At 45.1% G+C, this 17848-nt stretch overlaps 1 protein-coding gene across 2 annotated transcripts in view; it reads left to right on the top strand.

Annotated features, from left to right (window-relative positions):
- The first annotated feature begins 12465 nt into the window (after positions 1-12465).
- Positions 12466-17848, top strand: part of LOC142880437 (uncharacterized) — a 39508-nt gene continuing 34125 nt past the window's right edge. For both annotated transcript variants that reach the window (XM_076014379.1, XM_076014369.1), the window contains exons 1-3: positions 12466-13976; positions 14205-14618; positions 16980-17205. In XM_076014379.1, coding sequence (XP_075870494.1) covers positions 12804-13976; positions 14205-14618; positions 16980-17205 — 1813 coding nt within the window. In that variant the 5' untranslated portion in view covers positions 12466-12803. The remainder of the gene's footprint in view (positions 13977-14204; positions 14619-16979; positions 17206-17848) is intronic.

Raw genomic sequence — 17848 nt, 5'->3', positions numbered from 1 at the left:
ATCTGGACAACGTGTCAGGTGGGTTATCATTTCAGCTTGACACTGAGTCCTTCAAAGCGCGCTCGTCCGTTCTGAGACTCCATTCCAAGGGCGCATGCGCAACGCTACCTTTACGGCTTGACTAACGTTGTCACGGAAAATTGAACTACTACTACTACTACTACTACTACTACTAACAATAATAATAATAATAATAATAATAATAATAATAATAATAATAAAATGACGTTTAAAAAAATCTTCTCCTTTTGTATCGAGAGTAAGTCGCTGCAGAAGTGGCGGTGCTCAAGAAGAGAGCTATGCAGTCACACATCATTATGTCACCCTAATACAACACATTGCAGGGGACTGTGGTAAAAGCACGGGCAACAAAATAATTCCCACCGTTGTCTTTCGCAGAACTTAAACACACACGCGCACAGGATTAAACTGAGGGTGGGGGAGTTTGAGTTCATGTAGACATAAACATTATGGCGCCGTCCCATAAAAAAGCAAAGCTCCAAGCCTTCTCTTTCAAACACAAAGGTAAAGGCGAAGCAGCTTTTATTGGCACTATATCTCCTGACATTGACTCCAGGCTGATGAACTGAAAGTTGTAGCAATGCAGTTCTATCCACTTAAAGGACTTTAAATTCAAATCATGAAATTACAAAGAACCAGTGCTGAGAAGCCAAGACACGACTATTGAAATACAGTTACCATGTAACCATAGAAATGTACCATTTACCATAGAAACGTCTTTCTATTTATAACAGAAACCTGATATTGAAAGGTCCTAGTTAGATTAAATAATAACAATATAAAAATACAAACAAGAATGAGAATGTCACTTATTTATCATTTAGAAAGAGCTTCTTTCAAACTTCGTTAATTATACAGTACATTATCGGGTAACTTGAGGTGTCGTCCCACTCATGACTCAGTACAGCCATTCCAATCATTTCGTTGTTTGGCCACCAGATGTCAGTGTTATTTTACATTACATTAAGAAAAAGACAATTGTGTATGAAGGGCACGTGAAGTACTGTGCATTTTGTGGCCGCAGTAATATTCTGAAATTTTAATTTTCTGCCTAAAATAACGTTGACCTCGCAGTGTAAACGGACACAAATCTCATTAATAACTGTAGCATTTAAAAAAAAAATCATCTCAGTATGTGTCAAACAGCAATTAATAAGCGTAGATTTTGCAAGTGATGCACAGCATATAGGTAAAATAAAACATGAGGTAGAATATTTACTAAATTATTCACCAACTGTTTAACCAGAGGATTAAACATCATCATGTGTTTGTTTTTACAATCCATATCTGCCTCTGCTGTTGACTGGTGGACACCAAAACCCTGCCAAGGGTTCCCTGATGGGTTTGTATGGTCAGTTGCAGAGTTCAAAGGCCTCAGTTTAAATGATTTCGCTTTATTCCCTCAATAATGCTTATGCATGCAGATTTTCCCCTCCCTATTCCAATGCACACAAAGTGTTATTCTTCATCTTACAGATCGCCTGCTAACAACACTGGGCAGCCAAGACTGGCTCGTTAAGTGCTGATTATCCACAGGTGTGTGTGTGAGATTGTGTTGCGTTCTTCACAAGACAGGAACGCTACTGTTTATAATAATAACATCCATCCATCAATTTTCAATACCTGCTGGTTCCTGCACTCAGGGTTACGGGGGTCTGCCGGAGCCCATGACCCCAGCTGTCATAGGGCAAAGGCAGAGGATCTACACTACCAGTCAAAAGTTTGGACACACATTCTCATTTGATTCCCATTTTCACGACATAGGCCCTGTTTGCACTTGGCCACTTGTAAGAGATTCTCACCTAATGGATCAAAACAGTGAATGAATGAATGAATGAATGAAACATATATGGTATTATGTAGTAAACAAAACAGTGTGACATAACTGAAAAATTTAAATTTCTTCAAAATAGCTTCATACAAACCATTTAGAGTAATTGATCAATGTTTTCTTTGCTGCATATTTTCACATATGTTGCTCTTACATTCGATGTCTTCTACGGGCGACTGATGTCACGGCAAATAACCGAGTTTGAAGAAGCGAGCGGCGGCTATTTCCCACGTGATGCGAGCGGTGCGTGTGTGCGTGCGTGCGTGGCGCTGGCTCGCTCGCTCGCTCGCTACAAGCGGTATCCAGGTAACAGCTGCGGTCACGCGGGCAGGAGCGGTGACGGTATGTGTCGTTAGTTTCTCCTCACGTTCCTCCATGGACGTTTGGTGGGCGTGTGAGTGAAATCAACAGTACGCAAAGTGTGTGTGTGTGTGTGTGTGTGTGTCTCTGTCTCTCTCTTTGTTGCTAACTAGCGTTAACGACGCCGCGGTTTGAGTGGCACGAGCTATGGAAGCCGTGTGTTTTGTTGGCTCTGTTGCTGGACCGCGGCAGGATGAGAGTGAGTGAGGGACCGAGCCATTTGTTTTCAAGTCCCGCTGCGAAGAAAATGCCGCAATGTTGTTCACCTTCAAAATGTCGCCGCAGCTGGGTTTTTGACTCAGGTGTGTGACCCCATTGGCCAGGTGGCAGTGTGGGAAGTTTTGTTTGCTTCTGTGGGCGATTGATTGACGTCATCTTCGATTACACAGTCGGCTTTGGTGTTTTTACTGTTTTCTGAAGTTAATATATCTTCACGAAGGTTCTAGGACAGGCGTGGTGGGCAAACTTTTTGGACTGGTGGGGCCACAATGGGTTGTAAAATGTGACAGGGGCCGGAGCAGCAGCAGATGGATGGAGGGTTTTGGTGAGCCACCTCATAGGAGACAATAGAAATATCATGCGATATGTAGAAAACATGTGCTTTAGTTGAAAATGAACACGCGTTACAGCAAAATATCTGTCTTCGAAGCCCCACAGTATTTAGCTCTTCATGAAATGACTCTTAAAAAACACTTTAAAAAAAAGAAAAGAATGAAATACACCTATTGTATGACTTACTTACTATTAATATAATTAATTCAAGTTGGGCGGGCCGGATTAAAAAGTTTAACGGGCCGCATATGGCCCCCGGGCCGCAGTTTGCCCATGCCTGTTCTCGCCGGTTTCTATTCGCCAACTGTAATCCTTGCACCTCTCATATGCAAGCAAGGTGCAAGTACTTCAGAATTTGAAGTTTTAATTCATTTACATTTCCTGGTGCTTCAGGTTTCTGCATTGTGCAGACGGGCTCAGTTACAAGCGGCCTCTAGTAGGAAGATGTGGGTGTGTTTCCTTGTCCTCAGTGGCATTGTGATACGACATCCTGAAATGCTACTGCTCTTGGCACTGTGTGTCCCAGCCACGCAGCGAAATGTGCTGGCACGTAATGGACATTTCTGCTGCTGCAGCATTCTGGGTGTTATGTAACGGGCTGTCCTCTGCATCATCCTGCAGGGCTGCCCAGGATTAAAGTAAAGACTTTCCGTAGCAGGAGACTAGTAGCCTTTGAGTAGCCTATCTAATGTGCAGATCACCTCCAGCAAATTGCCTTGTTCTGGTTGAAAACTGTGCACTGCCGCAGCGTTGCTGTCTGCAAACTGTCGGAGAAAAGTGTGGCTGTCTTTCAGCTGCAACCTTCTTTGAGAAGAGGGGAGAGAAGATTCCTGAATGTGTCTACTTTCTAAACATAGCCCTTTAAGCTGGAGTATTTTTGTTTACCTACTTTGCAAACTATATTGAGTTTGGTGCTTTGTCTTAAAATATATTCCCATACAAATCCAATGCATGGGTCAGAAAGGCAGTGTTGTTCGTTGAAACACATTGTCTGATGTTCATTTATTTGTTTCCTGCATGGAGTTTGCGAGTTCTCCTTGTGTCTGCTTTTTTTTTTTTTTTTTAACCTACTCTGCACAATCAGACCTGAAACTACTGCCACCTTAAATCCTGAACACTGACTGGCAGGAATTCCTTATTAGAACGTCTGTTTCCTTCCCGTATGTAAAATATTTTGAGCCATAACGTCAAACATGCAGGCGGGAAATCATCAGCGTACTTGCTTTCCCCTCCCGTCAATAAATGTCGGGCTGCTCCGTCAAGCCACTGGAATGTATTGCAATGCGTTACTCGCCCTTCATTTGTCACAAGAGTTTTTCATTTTCCATACTGGCTTCATGTTTGTGCGCTTGTCTGTGCACACGTGCTGTTTCGTGAGCCTTTGCGTGCTTTCACAGCTTCGATGTTTAACCCATGTGACCCTGTAAGCTTCACTTCTCGGCACTTCAATGCCTTTTTCATCTTAGAAAATATAATCAGATAAGTGCTCATTCACCCCCGCCTGCCGTGCAGACTGAGAAAACGTTAGGTCGGTAGACAAATAATGTACAGTCAAATCTTTACATTTGTAAAAGCCTCTCGGTTAAATAGCTGAGAATGAATGCGCAAAAAGAAAAATTGTGTTAAGTTTAACTGCAATCAAAATTGAAGCCAAACTCTTTCTTCACGGCATACAAATGTTCTGTTTCCTTCACTAAGCTGGAGCATGTGTTCTTAAATAACTCACATGACTGCTCAACATACAGTTGAATTCAAAGGAGCCTTTCAGCTTTTTTTTTTTTTTTTTTTTTTTTAATTATGAAATAATCTGCAAAAAGATTCCATCGAACAGCTTATTTGTCTTGTAATAATATATGCACCAGTCGTTTGGCAGTTTGTGAGTCTGACACTTGTCTGAATACATGTTCAGACACTTGTTTGTCTGAACATGTATTTAGATAGATTTCCCCTACTGAAACTTTATAGCAGCAATTCCCATGCAGCCAGTGCTCATGCACACACCTGAGCTTGTTGTACAGGCCTGAAAGGTTCTGCCAGCAGTCGTAGCAGTCAGCGCTACATGCTTTGATTCTTTGACTGCCTACTGTTTGTGCTTGAAATACCATGTATTGGCACTTGTGAAGAATTTAGAACACAGGACTTTGAACTGAACATTAGAGGATCACTATTTTCCATAACCTGGGGTTGAACTACGCCCTTAAATGAACTCACATTCTTCAAATCGAATGAGCGGTAGCAACACAAACTGTTTGTACAAGACAATGATTTTAGGTGAGGAAATTTCCGCCATGTTACACTGAAGCCCAGCCCCAACCCCCCCACCCCCCTCCAGCATGCCTTCCTCAGAGTGAGTGAGTCATGGAGGGCGTTTGTACCACTCTTTCGTGCCAGGGCAAGTGATGGAAGTCACTGTATCAGCTTTATTGGGCCAGTGCATTGCTCACCCAACCGTGTTTGATACAGTGATTTTTCACAGTTCTTTTTGCTGCAGGGTCTCATTGGTGTGGCTGCCCACTTACATTATGCAACCAGTATTGAATGACGATTGGCTCTGAGGAGGAACGTTCATCCACAGTAAGTTGGTGATCTACGTCTATCTTTAAACAAATGTAGTCCCGGCGCAGTGTAACGCTGCAACAGTACTGTTCTTGCGTATCTTGAGAAAATGAGTTGGTGCAACATCCACCTCCTCTTAGTTTGTGCGTCCTCAAGCTAATTCCACACATTAAAACACACCCCGCTTCCCTCTATCCCACCTTTTGTGCAACTTTTGTGTGGATAAGTTGAGCCAGGATAGCCAAGATATCCTGACTTAATCCCTTGTCCTACTTTGTGCAACGGGCCCCAGCAGTCCTTTAATCCACTTCATTTGTGTTTGGCAGCAGGACACTCAGGACCAATTTGCAGTCACATTTAGATCAATTGGATCAATCCCCCCCCTCCACTCCCCAGGATCCGCGTTATGTGATTTGCTTTCCTTCTTCAGCTCTCCATCACATGAGTGACTCATTTTCTTTCTCCCTTCGCTCTCACTGCACCTCACGATCCAGCCCAGAACCTCCCTGTCGCTCCCCTCTCATATCCACTGCAGCCAGTAACATGGACGGTAGTCCAATGCATCTTAGTTAACAGACCCCCGACCCCCAACCTACCTTGTTTTTGGGGGTGGAGGTGGAGGTGGAGCCTCGCTGGTTTTAGATTACCTGAGTTGAACACACACAAACTCACTGACATGCACAGCAGCTGTGTGTGTGTGTGTGTGTGTGTGTGTGTGTGTGTGTGTGTGTGTGTGTGTGTGTGTGTGTGTGTGTGTGTGTGTGTGTGTGTGTGTGTGTGTGTGTGTGTGTGTGGAGGAATGTTCTTTCCTTGCTGTAGTCCTTGCTAACTGTTGTTACTGGCACATTAAGGACACACACACACACACACACACACACACACACACACACACACTCTACAGCAGGACTGATCAGCACGCTTGGGATTTTCGAACCAAAAAGGGGAAGGTGTATCCCCCCCCACTCTCTCCATTCCTTTCCTCTTCAAATCTCCTCCCTCCCTCTGCACACTCACAGCCTGCATTAACTCCGCTCTCTCGCTCCCTTTCTCCCCCCCCATCTCTCACTCTCTCTCTCTCTCTCTCTCTCTCTCTCTCTCTCTCCCTCTCTCTCTCTCACACACACACACACGGCAACACGCAGCAGTGACGGAAAGCGATCCGACGCATGAATGTGCGCTGCAGTGCAGTGTGGGGCGAGCCTGTGAGGAGGTGGAGAACTGTGTGGACGGGCCAGTCAAGTGCTTTTCACTCCAGGCTGTGGAGTATTAGCCGGCTGAACTAGCCTTTTTTTTTGTATTTTTTTTCATTTTTCTTGTCCTCTGCTGGATTTGATTCGTGGCGCAGTTGGCAGCCGGAGGTCGGGAAGGACGAGCAAGTTGCGACATGGGAGCAACACGTGTGTATGTTGTTTCCCCCCCCCCTCCTTTTCGGTCATGAGTGTCGGCCGAGGTCTGCGAGGAAACGGAGCTTTTGCCGCGTTACAGCTGCAATAGTAGTAGTCGGTCGTTTAACATTAACCAAGTCGACCATTTTCACCTCATTGAACTATTGTCAGTGTACGATTGTGTATAGCTCATATTTCTTAGAATAGTAATAGGAAGTAGTCATTTTTGACCAGGGCATTCATGGAGAAAAACATGGGAATATTAGTGTTGGTGACTCGTCTTCCAACAAAACAGTCCCTCCAGTCGCCCTCTGCAGCAGCAGAACCCTGAAAACAACAAGAATCCTAGGTTCTGTTTTGTCCTGAGTGGAAAACAAGCGTCGGGTTTTCAATCTGACCAGCAGCTTGGTCTGTTGGATACCATGAAGTGGCTAATGGTGCAAAGTTAAATGTCCTGTGTATGCAGCAGTCATGGGCGCTCTGCTCTGCAGTCTGAAGATGGAGGGCTTGATGCTTTCCAGATGCTTTGAGATGATTGCCCATGTAACTAAATCCTTTCACAATGTATTTACAGTGGAGCCATTGTTTCACTGAGCTGGATGGATGTTCATAGTTGCAGTTTGTTTTATGTAAATAGGGATTGAAGAGTCGATGAAAGGAGATATTTTGCTCTTCGGCGCGTGTTGTGAGAACATCCACAAGCTATGATTTGCCTTTCAAATCCAATGGAGACAACAATTCTAAAAGTAACTAATCCTGCGTCTTCAGCTCAACTGGACGGCCAAAGTCCGGCAGCGGCAAATCATTCACTCCATGCATTAGTGATTAATGAAACAACTAGAATCAGTGATAGATTAGTTGCCTGTTTTGAAGGACCTCCCTTGGAAGTTGATGTCCATCTGAGACGTAAACGAAGCAAAAAGAGGCCAAAGTCGAGGGAGTAAATCAAACTGTTGGATGCGTCAAGCGATGGATCCAAAAGTGGTGACAATATTTTCTGGACTCTGTGCTATTTAGGACACTTTAACGTTTTACCAGATGTGCTGTAAGGATGCTCCAGTCTGACAATTGGTGAAGATCCAACCTGAAACCACAGTCGCACTGTTTAATGACAACAAGACGTCAGTCAGTCAACTCGTATGACAACCTAATAAATGCAGACTGGAAGTCTGTTTTCTAGCACTTTTTTTTTGGTTTATGTGTTTTCATATATGTGTTTTAAGTAGACGCAAAATGTTCTGAACTCGCCCTGGCATATCTCCGTCTTTTCTGTATGTCTCGGTTAATTAATCCTTCACCGCCAGTGAGTCCTTAAGATGGTGCCTATATCACAGGGAGTTATGCAACTGCTCAATGAACAGCACAGTGAATCACCTGAGGGCCGGTCTGATCAGACGGCATCGTCAGCGCTCCCTTCTTCCACTGCTCTGACGTCTAAGAGCCTCTCTGACCAACAGGCCGGTGGTCATTGTGATTATTTTAACAGGTGCCATGATTTTTGTGGCATCCTCTCGCAACTTTTCATCCAAACATCAATTCTCACTAGTGAGCTGTTTGTGCGTTGAACTTTACTGCTTATTGTGTTTACAGCTGCCTAAGGTGTCGTGTAAATGTCAGAACTGTGTGTGTGTGTGTGTGTGTGTGTGAGAGAGTGTGAGACTCTGTTTTGTCCTTTTTTTCCTTCTAAATTTGCCGCATTTATTTTGTGCTGCACCAGGCTGTTCCTGCAAGTGTGTGTTAGTTATGTCATCAGCTGTGTCTGTTGCTGTACTGTGATACTGTGATGCAGTGGTGACACTGGCCAATTGTTTCTGAGGGAAAGGTGACCTGCTGCCTTAATGAATCCCTTGGCTGTGAGCCCAGTGGAAACAAGACCGTGAGCGCACTGCCCTTTTTTTTTTTTTGTTCTTTTCAATCGAAGACAAAACTTATTTTTTTAGACAAATGTTTCATCATATATATATGTGTGTTTGTGTGTGTATATGTGTGTATATATTTATATATGTGTGTGTGTATATATATATGTGTATATATTTATATATGTGTATATATATATGTGTATATATATTTATATATATATACATTTATATATATATACAGTATATATATACGTATATGTATATATACGTATATGTATATATGTGTATATGTATATATACGTATATGTATACGGAGATGTATATATACGTATATGTATATAATGTGTGTGTGTGTGTGTGTGTGCACTATGGAGCTTTATGTTCGTTTGTTTGAACTGACAGAAAATCAAAGCAGTAAACTGTGGGTGGCCAAGTGTTTGATGTACATCAAGCGAGCTGTTAATGCCGTTGGATCACAGTGGCGCTGCTGTGCAGAAATGTTGGCCTGACATTTCTTCTGGTGTTGATTTTGGTTGAATAGTTCACCGGGATCTGTTGTCTTCATATATCTTTTGCAACAAGTAGCATGAAAATCAAACGGAGGCCAGCTGAGATTAATTTCTGTAGCTCATTGCATGTTAAATGTGGCTCAACAAAGATGTATTCTTTGTTTGATTCTTTGTCTCACTATACATTCTACAAAGTCAGTCAGCGTATAAACACTTTAGAAAAATAAACATTTGTATAAATATTTCCATACGAATTTGAAGTGTTTATACATTTTTGGCTGACTCATTTACCTTGTGTGAGAATGGAATTGTTTGTCTTTCCAAAAGTCTGTTTTGATTCCTGCTCAATGCTCGTGGTGTTTACTGTGAGAACAATGTTGCCAAGTTTTGTCGTGATCGTCTTAAGAAAACCTGTTGACTGTTGGCGAACTTGGAAAGTCGCTCGTAATGCTGCTAGAGATAATTAGCACGGTTCATGCAGAGGTTCCAAATCCCAAAACCCCAGCTCCATCATGTAGTTTAGCTTGGTGAATGTGGCTCACAGTGAAGCGGAAGGAGAAAGTGAGAGTAAGATTACGAAGGAAAAACACAGAGCATTTTGGGAGGCCTGCAGTTCACATTAAACACGGAAAATGCAGGAAACCTGATGCTCAGGAACAGCAGAGACTGATGTACATATCAATGTAACCTGGCCCACTGATAGCTTGTCTAACTTTCCCATGTGTAGCCCTAAATAAGGCTTTGAGAAACAGTGGCTGAGATAAGCGTGATGGAGGAAGATGGCTGATAAGCGTTTGAAGAGGCTGTAAAAACACATGGCGTCAGAGGTCCTTGTAGAGAGGAAAATGTTACTGAGCACAGTGCAAAGCTGGTGCATGGCAGAGACATCCACATGGGAATTGAGGGGGCGCTGTTAAAATAAGAACTTGATTTTTATTCTGACATCTTATTTGAGTTATGAGTGCGGCGCAGACTTTGGTACACACAGGACCTCATTTCCAAGTCAGCCAGTGGAGAGTGGAGACCGTGTCAACACATTTCATCCTTCCAGTTTAGCAGAGTTCACTGGTGCTAGGCTAGTGCAAGTCAATGGTTTCTGCTAGCCTGCCAGTAGAAACTATCTTACCCACTCCACAGTCTGGAATAGTCCGCAGCAAACAAATGATAATGCCACACCATTGATGTGAATGTCTGTGTTGATGGAATAATGTTAGAAATAAAACTACCATTTTGAGGGACTCGTTTCTCAGCAGCAGTGGAATTTGACTTTGCTCTGGTTAGTAATGGAACAGAAGAAGAGCATTAATATTGACCAAATTCTGAACTACCCCTCTAAGTTATAATATTTGTCTCTCTTGACTCTCTTTTTCGATTCCATAACCTTTTATGTATTATTTTATGATTTTAATGCTCGTGTATCATGATTAGTTTTAGTTTGTTAAAAACTATTTGAAATGGGTGCTGTCAAAAAAAAAAATCCTACTTTCAGATGTCAATATTTGACCAAGTGCCTCTTTAAACTTGTGCTCACTTGTCCCTTTCGTTCTCTTCACCCTCCTCTATTTATTTCCACTCCATCCAACCTTTAACTGGTAACCTGCTCGACAAGCGTGTCCTGAAGCGCAGCAGCGTCTGACCGCTCCACAATGGGCATTAAACTTGTGGATTAGCCTTGTTATTCATCACACACACACACACACACGCACACACACACACACAGACTTGAGCCCTGTTGAAGCCCCTGGAGTCCTGTGGTGAGACTGATTCTATGAGGCATGGATGAAGTATTGGGTTGGTGAGGGCCGTTCCTCCAGTCTGATGTCGAGTCTTCATGTCAGAGAGAGTCAAGCTATGACCGCCAGAGTTATTAAAAAGGGAATAAGAGGAAAAAAAAGAAGCCAAATGACCATTCACAACCTTTGGGGCAGCTATTTGACAATTTCCTCAAACCAAAAGTCCAGATGTTGTGTGGTGTTACACATTCGGACATTACGTCTAGTACTGTAATCAAAACCTCGTCTGACTGGCTATGGAATTTTCTTTTTTACATTTTACTCATTCCTAATGATTGTCGTTTTACATTTGCCCGAGATAATTTTTTTGTCATTCAAAAGGTTTGGCTGCATCAGAGACTCAAACAAATGGAAGTTATTATGTTGTTTATCTTTAAGGCAAAATAAGAAAACGAAATTCTTGTAGTTCTCAAGGGACGTCATCCTGCTGAAACATTCTGAGCTGGATGGAACGGTGCATGTGTAGCATGTGGCTAAGTGTTGGCGACTGCATTAAAAAAATAAATTGCGCTTGGACACTGAAGACACTGAAGAAATACAAATGCGTGGGGTGTCCAAAAACTTCTTTCCACCGCTGTGTGGTGATCTACCTTGTGAGTGAGTCGACTTCATGTTGGCGCCCTGAGGCTCTGCTGTCATTAGTGGCTGCTGGAGATGGAACCTGGATCGGGTTGCCTTAATTTAGCTGCTCCCCTCTTTCCTCTCTGTCCCTGACCCACATGAATACTCTGATAGATCACATGCACAGCAGAAATCGTCTCACTTTTGCAGTGTTACCGTTTCACTGAGAGACGACAGGGCTTCACATATTTTCCTTTACTTTATTTGTATTGAATAGGATTTCAAAAAATAGTCAAGAGGACTTGACCAGGTTTCACCAGGAGTGCGTTCGATTTCATTTTAATGTTGCCGGTAGTAAAAATGATGGGTGCATAGGACGGAAACATGACTGTGAGTTTACCTTACTACACGGGTAGTACCCGACAAATGAGAATATCAAGTAAAAGTTGTTTTATTTTGGCAATTTAACATAAAAGATGAAAGCAACAAATTTTTATTGAGCCATTCCACGCAAATTGACGTCTCAAGCAGTTCCTTGTTGTAACTTTGCTGATTAAGATTTTCACCTTATTAAAACCACAAACCCACAAACTCAGAAAGTTATTATAAAATTTGTGGGTTTTTTTTTTTTAAGCTGCAAGACCTGATCAGCAAAATCCAAAGAAATACAAACTTGAAATATATTGATTTGCATATTATTCCTTTATATAATATGTCACATTCACCTTTTAAGTTGAATTGCAGAAATACAGCAACCTTTTCAGGAGATTCTAATTTTCTGGGTAGTACCTGTATACTGGTCGCCGTTGGCAGTCACAATGGCCTGTAGAGGGCAGCATTTCTCTTCCAGTTGACGTCGGGTTTGCGTTCATGTGCCGGTGCAGTTGAAGTTTCAGCAATAGAATATCGGCATTTTCAGAGATGGAGATGAATCTTCCACTTTTCAGTGTCAAGTCATGAACTGCTAGAAATAAGTTTAGCCACCCGCTGCCTTGCCACTCCATCTTTAATTTCCCGCTCTGTTTCCTCTTTTTCCAGGTGTCTCAACCTCCAGCCACGAAGCTTCCCTTCAGCTAAGATGTGAAAATAAAACCGAAATCAGACATTTTCCTGAGGGTGTGGCAACGTTCAGCCACCTCGCGGAAGCGGTTCATTTTTGTCTCGGTTTTGTGTTTCGGTGAACGAACGTCAACTCTGTACAAACAAAGAAACTTTAAAGGAAAACATGGAAAGCGTCCCCTTCGAAGGATGAACCTGGCATCCCAGGAAATGTCAGTCGAAGGAGGGAAGCCGAGCACAGCACCTGAGACCTGATGGAGAGGTAAAGGTCTGGCAGTCGTGAAGGTGCAGCAGCCTCGGAGGTTTTCCACCCAGACATGAGCACCTCTCATGAGGATTTCCCTGTGGGGGGGGAGAGTGGCTCAGCCATGCTTCTCCCTCTGCACAGTGAGGAGGACCACAATGGAAACGCATTCCCCGTCTCCTCTTCCTCCTCCTCCGCCTCCTCCTCCTGCTCCTCCTCCCGTATGGGGGAGTCCTCTCCTGAGTCACTGCGGAGTCTGAGCAGCCTCAGCGGGGGGCGAACCCGCAGCCCCCTCGACTACGACATGCTGGAGGTCACGGCGGTGTCGACCGTCGAGACCCCCCAGGAGAAAACCTCGGCCGCGGACGAAGACCTGGCGGGACGCACGCAAACGACGGCCGAGACGACGGAATCCAACGACAACTCGGTGTCGGTCTACCTGGACGCCAACAGCGAGTACCACCGAGAGCTCTGGAACGACAACGACAGCAGGACGCTGGCGCTGTCGCTGGACACCAGCGGCAGCGGGGACGTTTGTGCCAGGCGGCCAGATTCCTCGTGTCCGGACTCGGACGCGACTGAAATCCCCGGCGACGACGACGACGACGAGGAAGAGGAAGAGGATGAGGAAGTGTTGTTCTTGTCGGTGAGCTCCGACGTGGGTTTGTGCAAAAGCAGCGTGGCCCTTGCGCGTTCAGCAGGAGAAGCTGGTTTTAGCTCGGCCGCTATCGCCGTGGACGAGGGGTCGGAGGTCGTCCTCGCACAAGTTGAGGTTCCCTCCGAAGCGGACCACCGATCGGAGGCTCTGGCTTTTGACGATCACGCCGAAGTCATCGACGTATACACTCCTTCGCCTGGACCACCAACAGCGGCCCCGCCCCCTCCATTGGAGGGAGCCATCACTGGGGACGAGGGGTCGGAGGTCGTCCTTGCAGAAACCCAGGTTCCCTCAGTGGCAGACCATCGGCCGGAGGCTCTGGCTACTGACGGCCACGTCAAAGTCATGGACATGTCTGCGCCTTCGCCCGGACCAACCGGGGTCCCGCCGCCTCCACGGGAATCTGAATCTCTGACTGGCCAACAAGACGGAGCGTCAAAACCTGAATTTGCTCCTGCTTCACTTCCTCCCAAGGCTGTCAAGACATCCAACCAGGAGGCCAGAAAGAATTCCCAGCAGGACCCGAAATTAGTTCATTGTAAAGGCGGATTGCGTCTGACTCCTTCCCCATCCAAGACCCCCACTCAGGTATCACAGATACATTCAGAGATGTGTGTGTGTGTATATATACATATATATATATATATATATATATATATATACATGTACAAAATGTTGAGAATTTATTTTGCATGACGCATGATAAAGGAAAAATGTGGGTCCAGAGTCTCCACCAGTTGAGAAACACTGCCTTAAAAATGTATCGCATGTAACAACTGTGGATTTTCTTTGAACATTTCCTCCTTTATTTGGTAGAACAAATCCGTCCCAGCCAACGGGAGAAGAGCGCCTCAGAGGAGGAAAGACGCAGAGCTGGAGGTCAAATTGTCAGCAGGTGCGGTCAAAGTGGCCATCGTGCACAAAGCCATCAGAGGGAGGAGAGCCGGCGCCAGGGCCAATCAGAAGGCTGCGGCCATCGACTCCAGCCAGCACGAGACCAAGAGAGCAACCATGAGTGGAACACTCTCCACCTCCGCCAGCTCCCTGGGGTCCGAGCCGGCGGAGGAATCAATCCTGGACTCTTCCAGGAATCCTGTCCGGAAGCGGCCAGACCAACGGCGGGCGGATGAGAGCCCGGACCGTCGATCTTCCAACGGAGACCAGAGCCAGTGTGCTGGGAAGGCTTTACCGTCCGATGCTGCTGCGGGAAAGGCCAGGAATCCTAAAAGGGTGAGAAATATTTTCAGCGACGCTGTGTCCGCAGACACTTCGCTAACGCTTTCATCCGGCTCCACACTTTTAGCACTTGTGTATGCTTTTGTCACTTCATTTGTATGCACATCTGTGATGTGTTTTTGTTGTATATTCGTGCTTTACAAGCGATGACTTTTCTTCCAGAAATGTGCTTACAAATCAAAAAGAACAAAAACTATGGAACTACGTTTACTTACTTGGAAACGATTGATGCAATATTTACTAACACTTTGCTAATGTCGAGTGTGTGATTATAAAGCGTTACCAACACTTTGAATAGAATTTCAATTTTGGCTTGATTTAAGCCGAAAAAGTTTTTTTTGGGGGGGAGGGGGCGGTTTTGGCTACAACACTACATCTCAATACTTCAGATAAATAAAGTCGATTCAGCGTAACACCTAAAATGGACATCATCTGAAAAACAGCAAGATAAAAGGCAACAACATAAAATGAAACTTGACTAGAACTTAGGAAGAATTTAAAGGTCAATAACAAGCGTGATTTAAACAGTCTCTTGAATCTTATTTTAGAATCACAGCAGTTGCCAATCAGGAAAGGGCAGTAATGTCTGCTTTACAGTAGTCAGAGGGTGTGTGTGTGTGTGTGTGTGTGTGTGTGTGTGTGTGTGTGTGTGTGTGTGTGTGTGTGTGTGTGTGTGTGTGTGTGTGTGTGTGTGTGTGTGTGTTCTGCCTTAGCCAGGGTGTGTTGCACGCATGTGTTTTGTCTCTGCTGCGTGTTTTAAAGATCAGTGACAGGTTTGAAACCTGCCTCAGCCTCGGGGCTTTTATAAGCCGCGGGCGGGTGTTGCTGTAGCAACACGTCGCTGTAACATACATGGCGCCAAACAGACCGGCTCATTTTCAGCCTTGTAATTAAGAACATGCAATTCCCCAATTCCCATGCCATTGTTTCCAGCCTCGCTCTTTCAAGCCTTCTCCATTTCATGAATGAGCGAAAATGAAACTCAACTCTTTTTTTTTTTTTGGTCTGTTTCTTTGGCTCTGGAACTGCGACTTTATTTTGAAATTCTCCCGCAAATGGGTGGCAGACACGTGCGTCGACGTTCACTTTCCATTTCTGTATTGCCAGAGCGTCAGCCAGCAGCGTAGCGGCTGCCAGCTGGCATGTCAACACATGATTTAGTGTGTATTGGTATGCTTCAGTAATCCGCGGGCTCAGCCTCTTGGCCCAGCGGAGGAGCCGAGGAGGAAAACGAGCTACTCGCGCACATTAAAGCATCACGCTGTCTGCAGATCCTGGCTCACCAAAACACTCCATCCGTCACATTTTTGTGGCCCACCAGTCAAAAGGTTTGCCCAGCTCTGATCCAGGCGGACTCGAGATGTTTGATCCAGACCAGTGGAGACTCAGCCAACACTGCCATGATCGATAATAACAGAAGAGAATCCAGCTGCTGTCGTTTGGCTCCGTCAGTGGCACTCAGAGTGACACCCTGCCACCTTTTTTCGAGTTCATTTATTTTCAATTTTTCTGAAGCAAAGTGTTTTTTTGTTTTTTTTTTGAAAATTGGTTCAAAATAGTTGGCAAAGCAGCAAAATGTAAAAGGGAATTATTTAAAGATACCTCGCTGAAATGAAATGTTGCTGTTCCATTTGTGAAGACGCAAACTGGGATACATAAAAAAAAACTACAGGTCATTTGTTCTGTTTTGTTGTGATTTGTCTTTGATATTTACAGTCCTGGTCTCGTCTCGGCCTCAAACCTCAAATGTCTCGATCGATGCTCTCTAGTCTTGAAGTCCTGCTCTCGGTCTTGACTACAACACTACCGGTTGACTTTCACTTCCCCTCAAACGAAAGGAGCAGCGGCTATAACTGAAGTCGTGTCCCGTGAACAAGGCGAAGACAGACGCTGGTCCCCGATCCACAAACTGGCTCCATGTGTGCTGGTGTTTACAGAGGAGGTGGGGGGCGGGGGGTGCGTTGGGGGGTAAAGGCAGAACGAGGGAAGAAACTCAGTCCGGGCCAGAAGTGGGATTCTCCAGGGGAATGTACAACACAATAGCAACTCTTTTTTTTTTCCTCCTCCTCCTTCTTCTTCCCCTCCCAGTCGTGTGGTTGCAGCGCCGTCCCAATTGTCCCTCCTCTTTTTCTTTTCCTCCCATTTCCCCCCCCACTCCTCCTCCGCCCCTTCTGTCTTAAAAACTGTCCACGCTTCACTCCTCCCCTCCACTCCTTGGCCGCCTCGCCGCTCCTCCGCTCCACATTTCACTTGAAGATTGACGAGGGCATGGCGAACGCCATGGTCTCGGTGCCGAGCTCCGACCTGGGGCCCCTCGGCTGGAACGCCGTCACTAAGCGTCAACTCTTTCTGCAGAGGGTCTCCTCCAAGCTGGGGCCCAACGCGCGGCAGCAGAGCAGAGGCCCCAGGCAGGACAAGGGGCCGGCGGGTCTGGCCGCAGCGCCGGGGTCGGGGCTGCCGGGACGCAGGAGCCCGGGACCCAGGCAAGCCCCGGGTGAAGGCTCCACCTCGAGGGACGACGGACAGAGCGGTGGGGGAGGATCTCCGACCAGAGCCAAGCAGAGCCTGACCCAGAGCCACGGTGAGTCCGGGTGGTTCCTCTACATGAGCAGAGAGGTTAACAGCAGGGGTTCTTCTCCTGTCTTGCATATAAGCTATTTTAAAAGACCTCATTTACCTTTTATATACACAACAGTTCTAAAGTGTTGGGGTCAATGACTCGCTTCTGCATTGAACTCCATTCTAACCAGTTTGACGAAATAATGACCTGGAATGCTCTGCCATCATCGTGAGTGCAGGGAAATCAGTCAGGATGTGCTGAACAAGTACGGGAGCATTTTAGTGTTTCATGAAAACTATTTCCAATGTCTCATTAAAAGTGAATGAGAATTTTAAAGAGCCTGAAATATAAACTCGGATGCTTTTTTTTTCCCGCTTTTATGTTTTAACGCACAACTAAGTGTGATTAGAATACAAACATTTGTTTTGGAAAAGTTTACATTTTTTGTCATTTCAAAGCATCCAACTTGTGTAATGATGGCTGCATGTTTCACACTTGATGTTCATTCTCTAAAATCGCATTCAACAAGTGTCAAAGCCATCCCATAATGAGTTCAGTACATGCTGACTAGATTTTCCTGCACTAGTGATGTTCTGAGAGCATTCCACCAGACCTGGGGTCACCAACCAGGTAGCCCCCCTAGGACCACATGAGTAACTCGGTG

This window comes from Nelusetta ayraudi, unplaced genomic scaffold (genome assembly GCF_046127955.1).
Source record: "Nelusetta ayraudi isolate G7.1 ecotype Tasmania unplaced genomic scaffold, CSIRO-AGI_Nayr_v1 ptg000006l, whole genome shotgun sequence".
Classification (NCBI taxonomy): Eukaryota; Metazoa; Chordata; class Actinopteri; order Tetraodontiformes; family Monacanthidae; genus Nelusetta; species Nelusetta ayraudi.
Note: the sequence above shows the minus strand (reverse complement) of the source record. Positions and strands in the feature narration are given on the sequence as shown.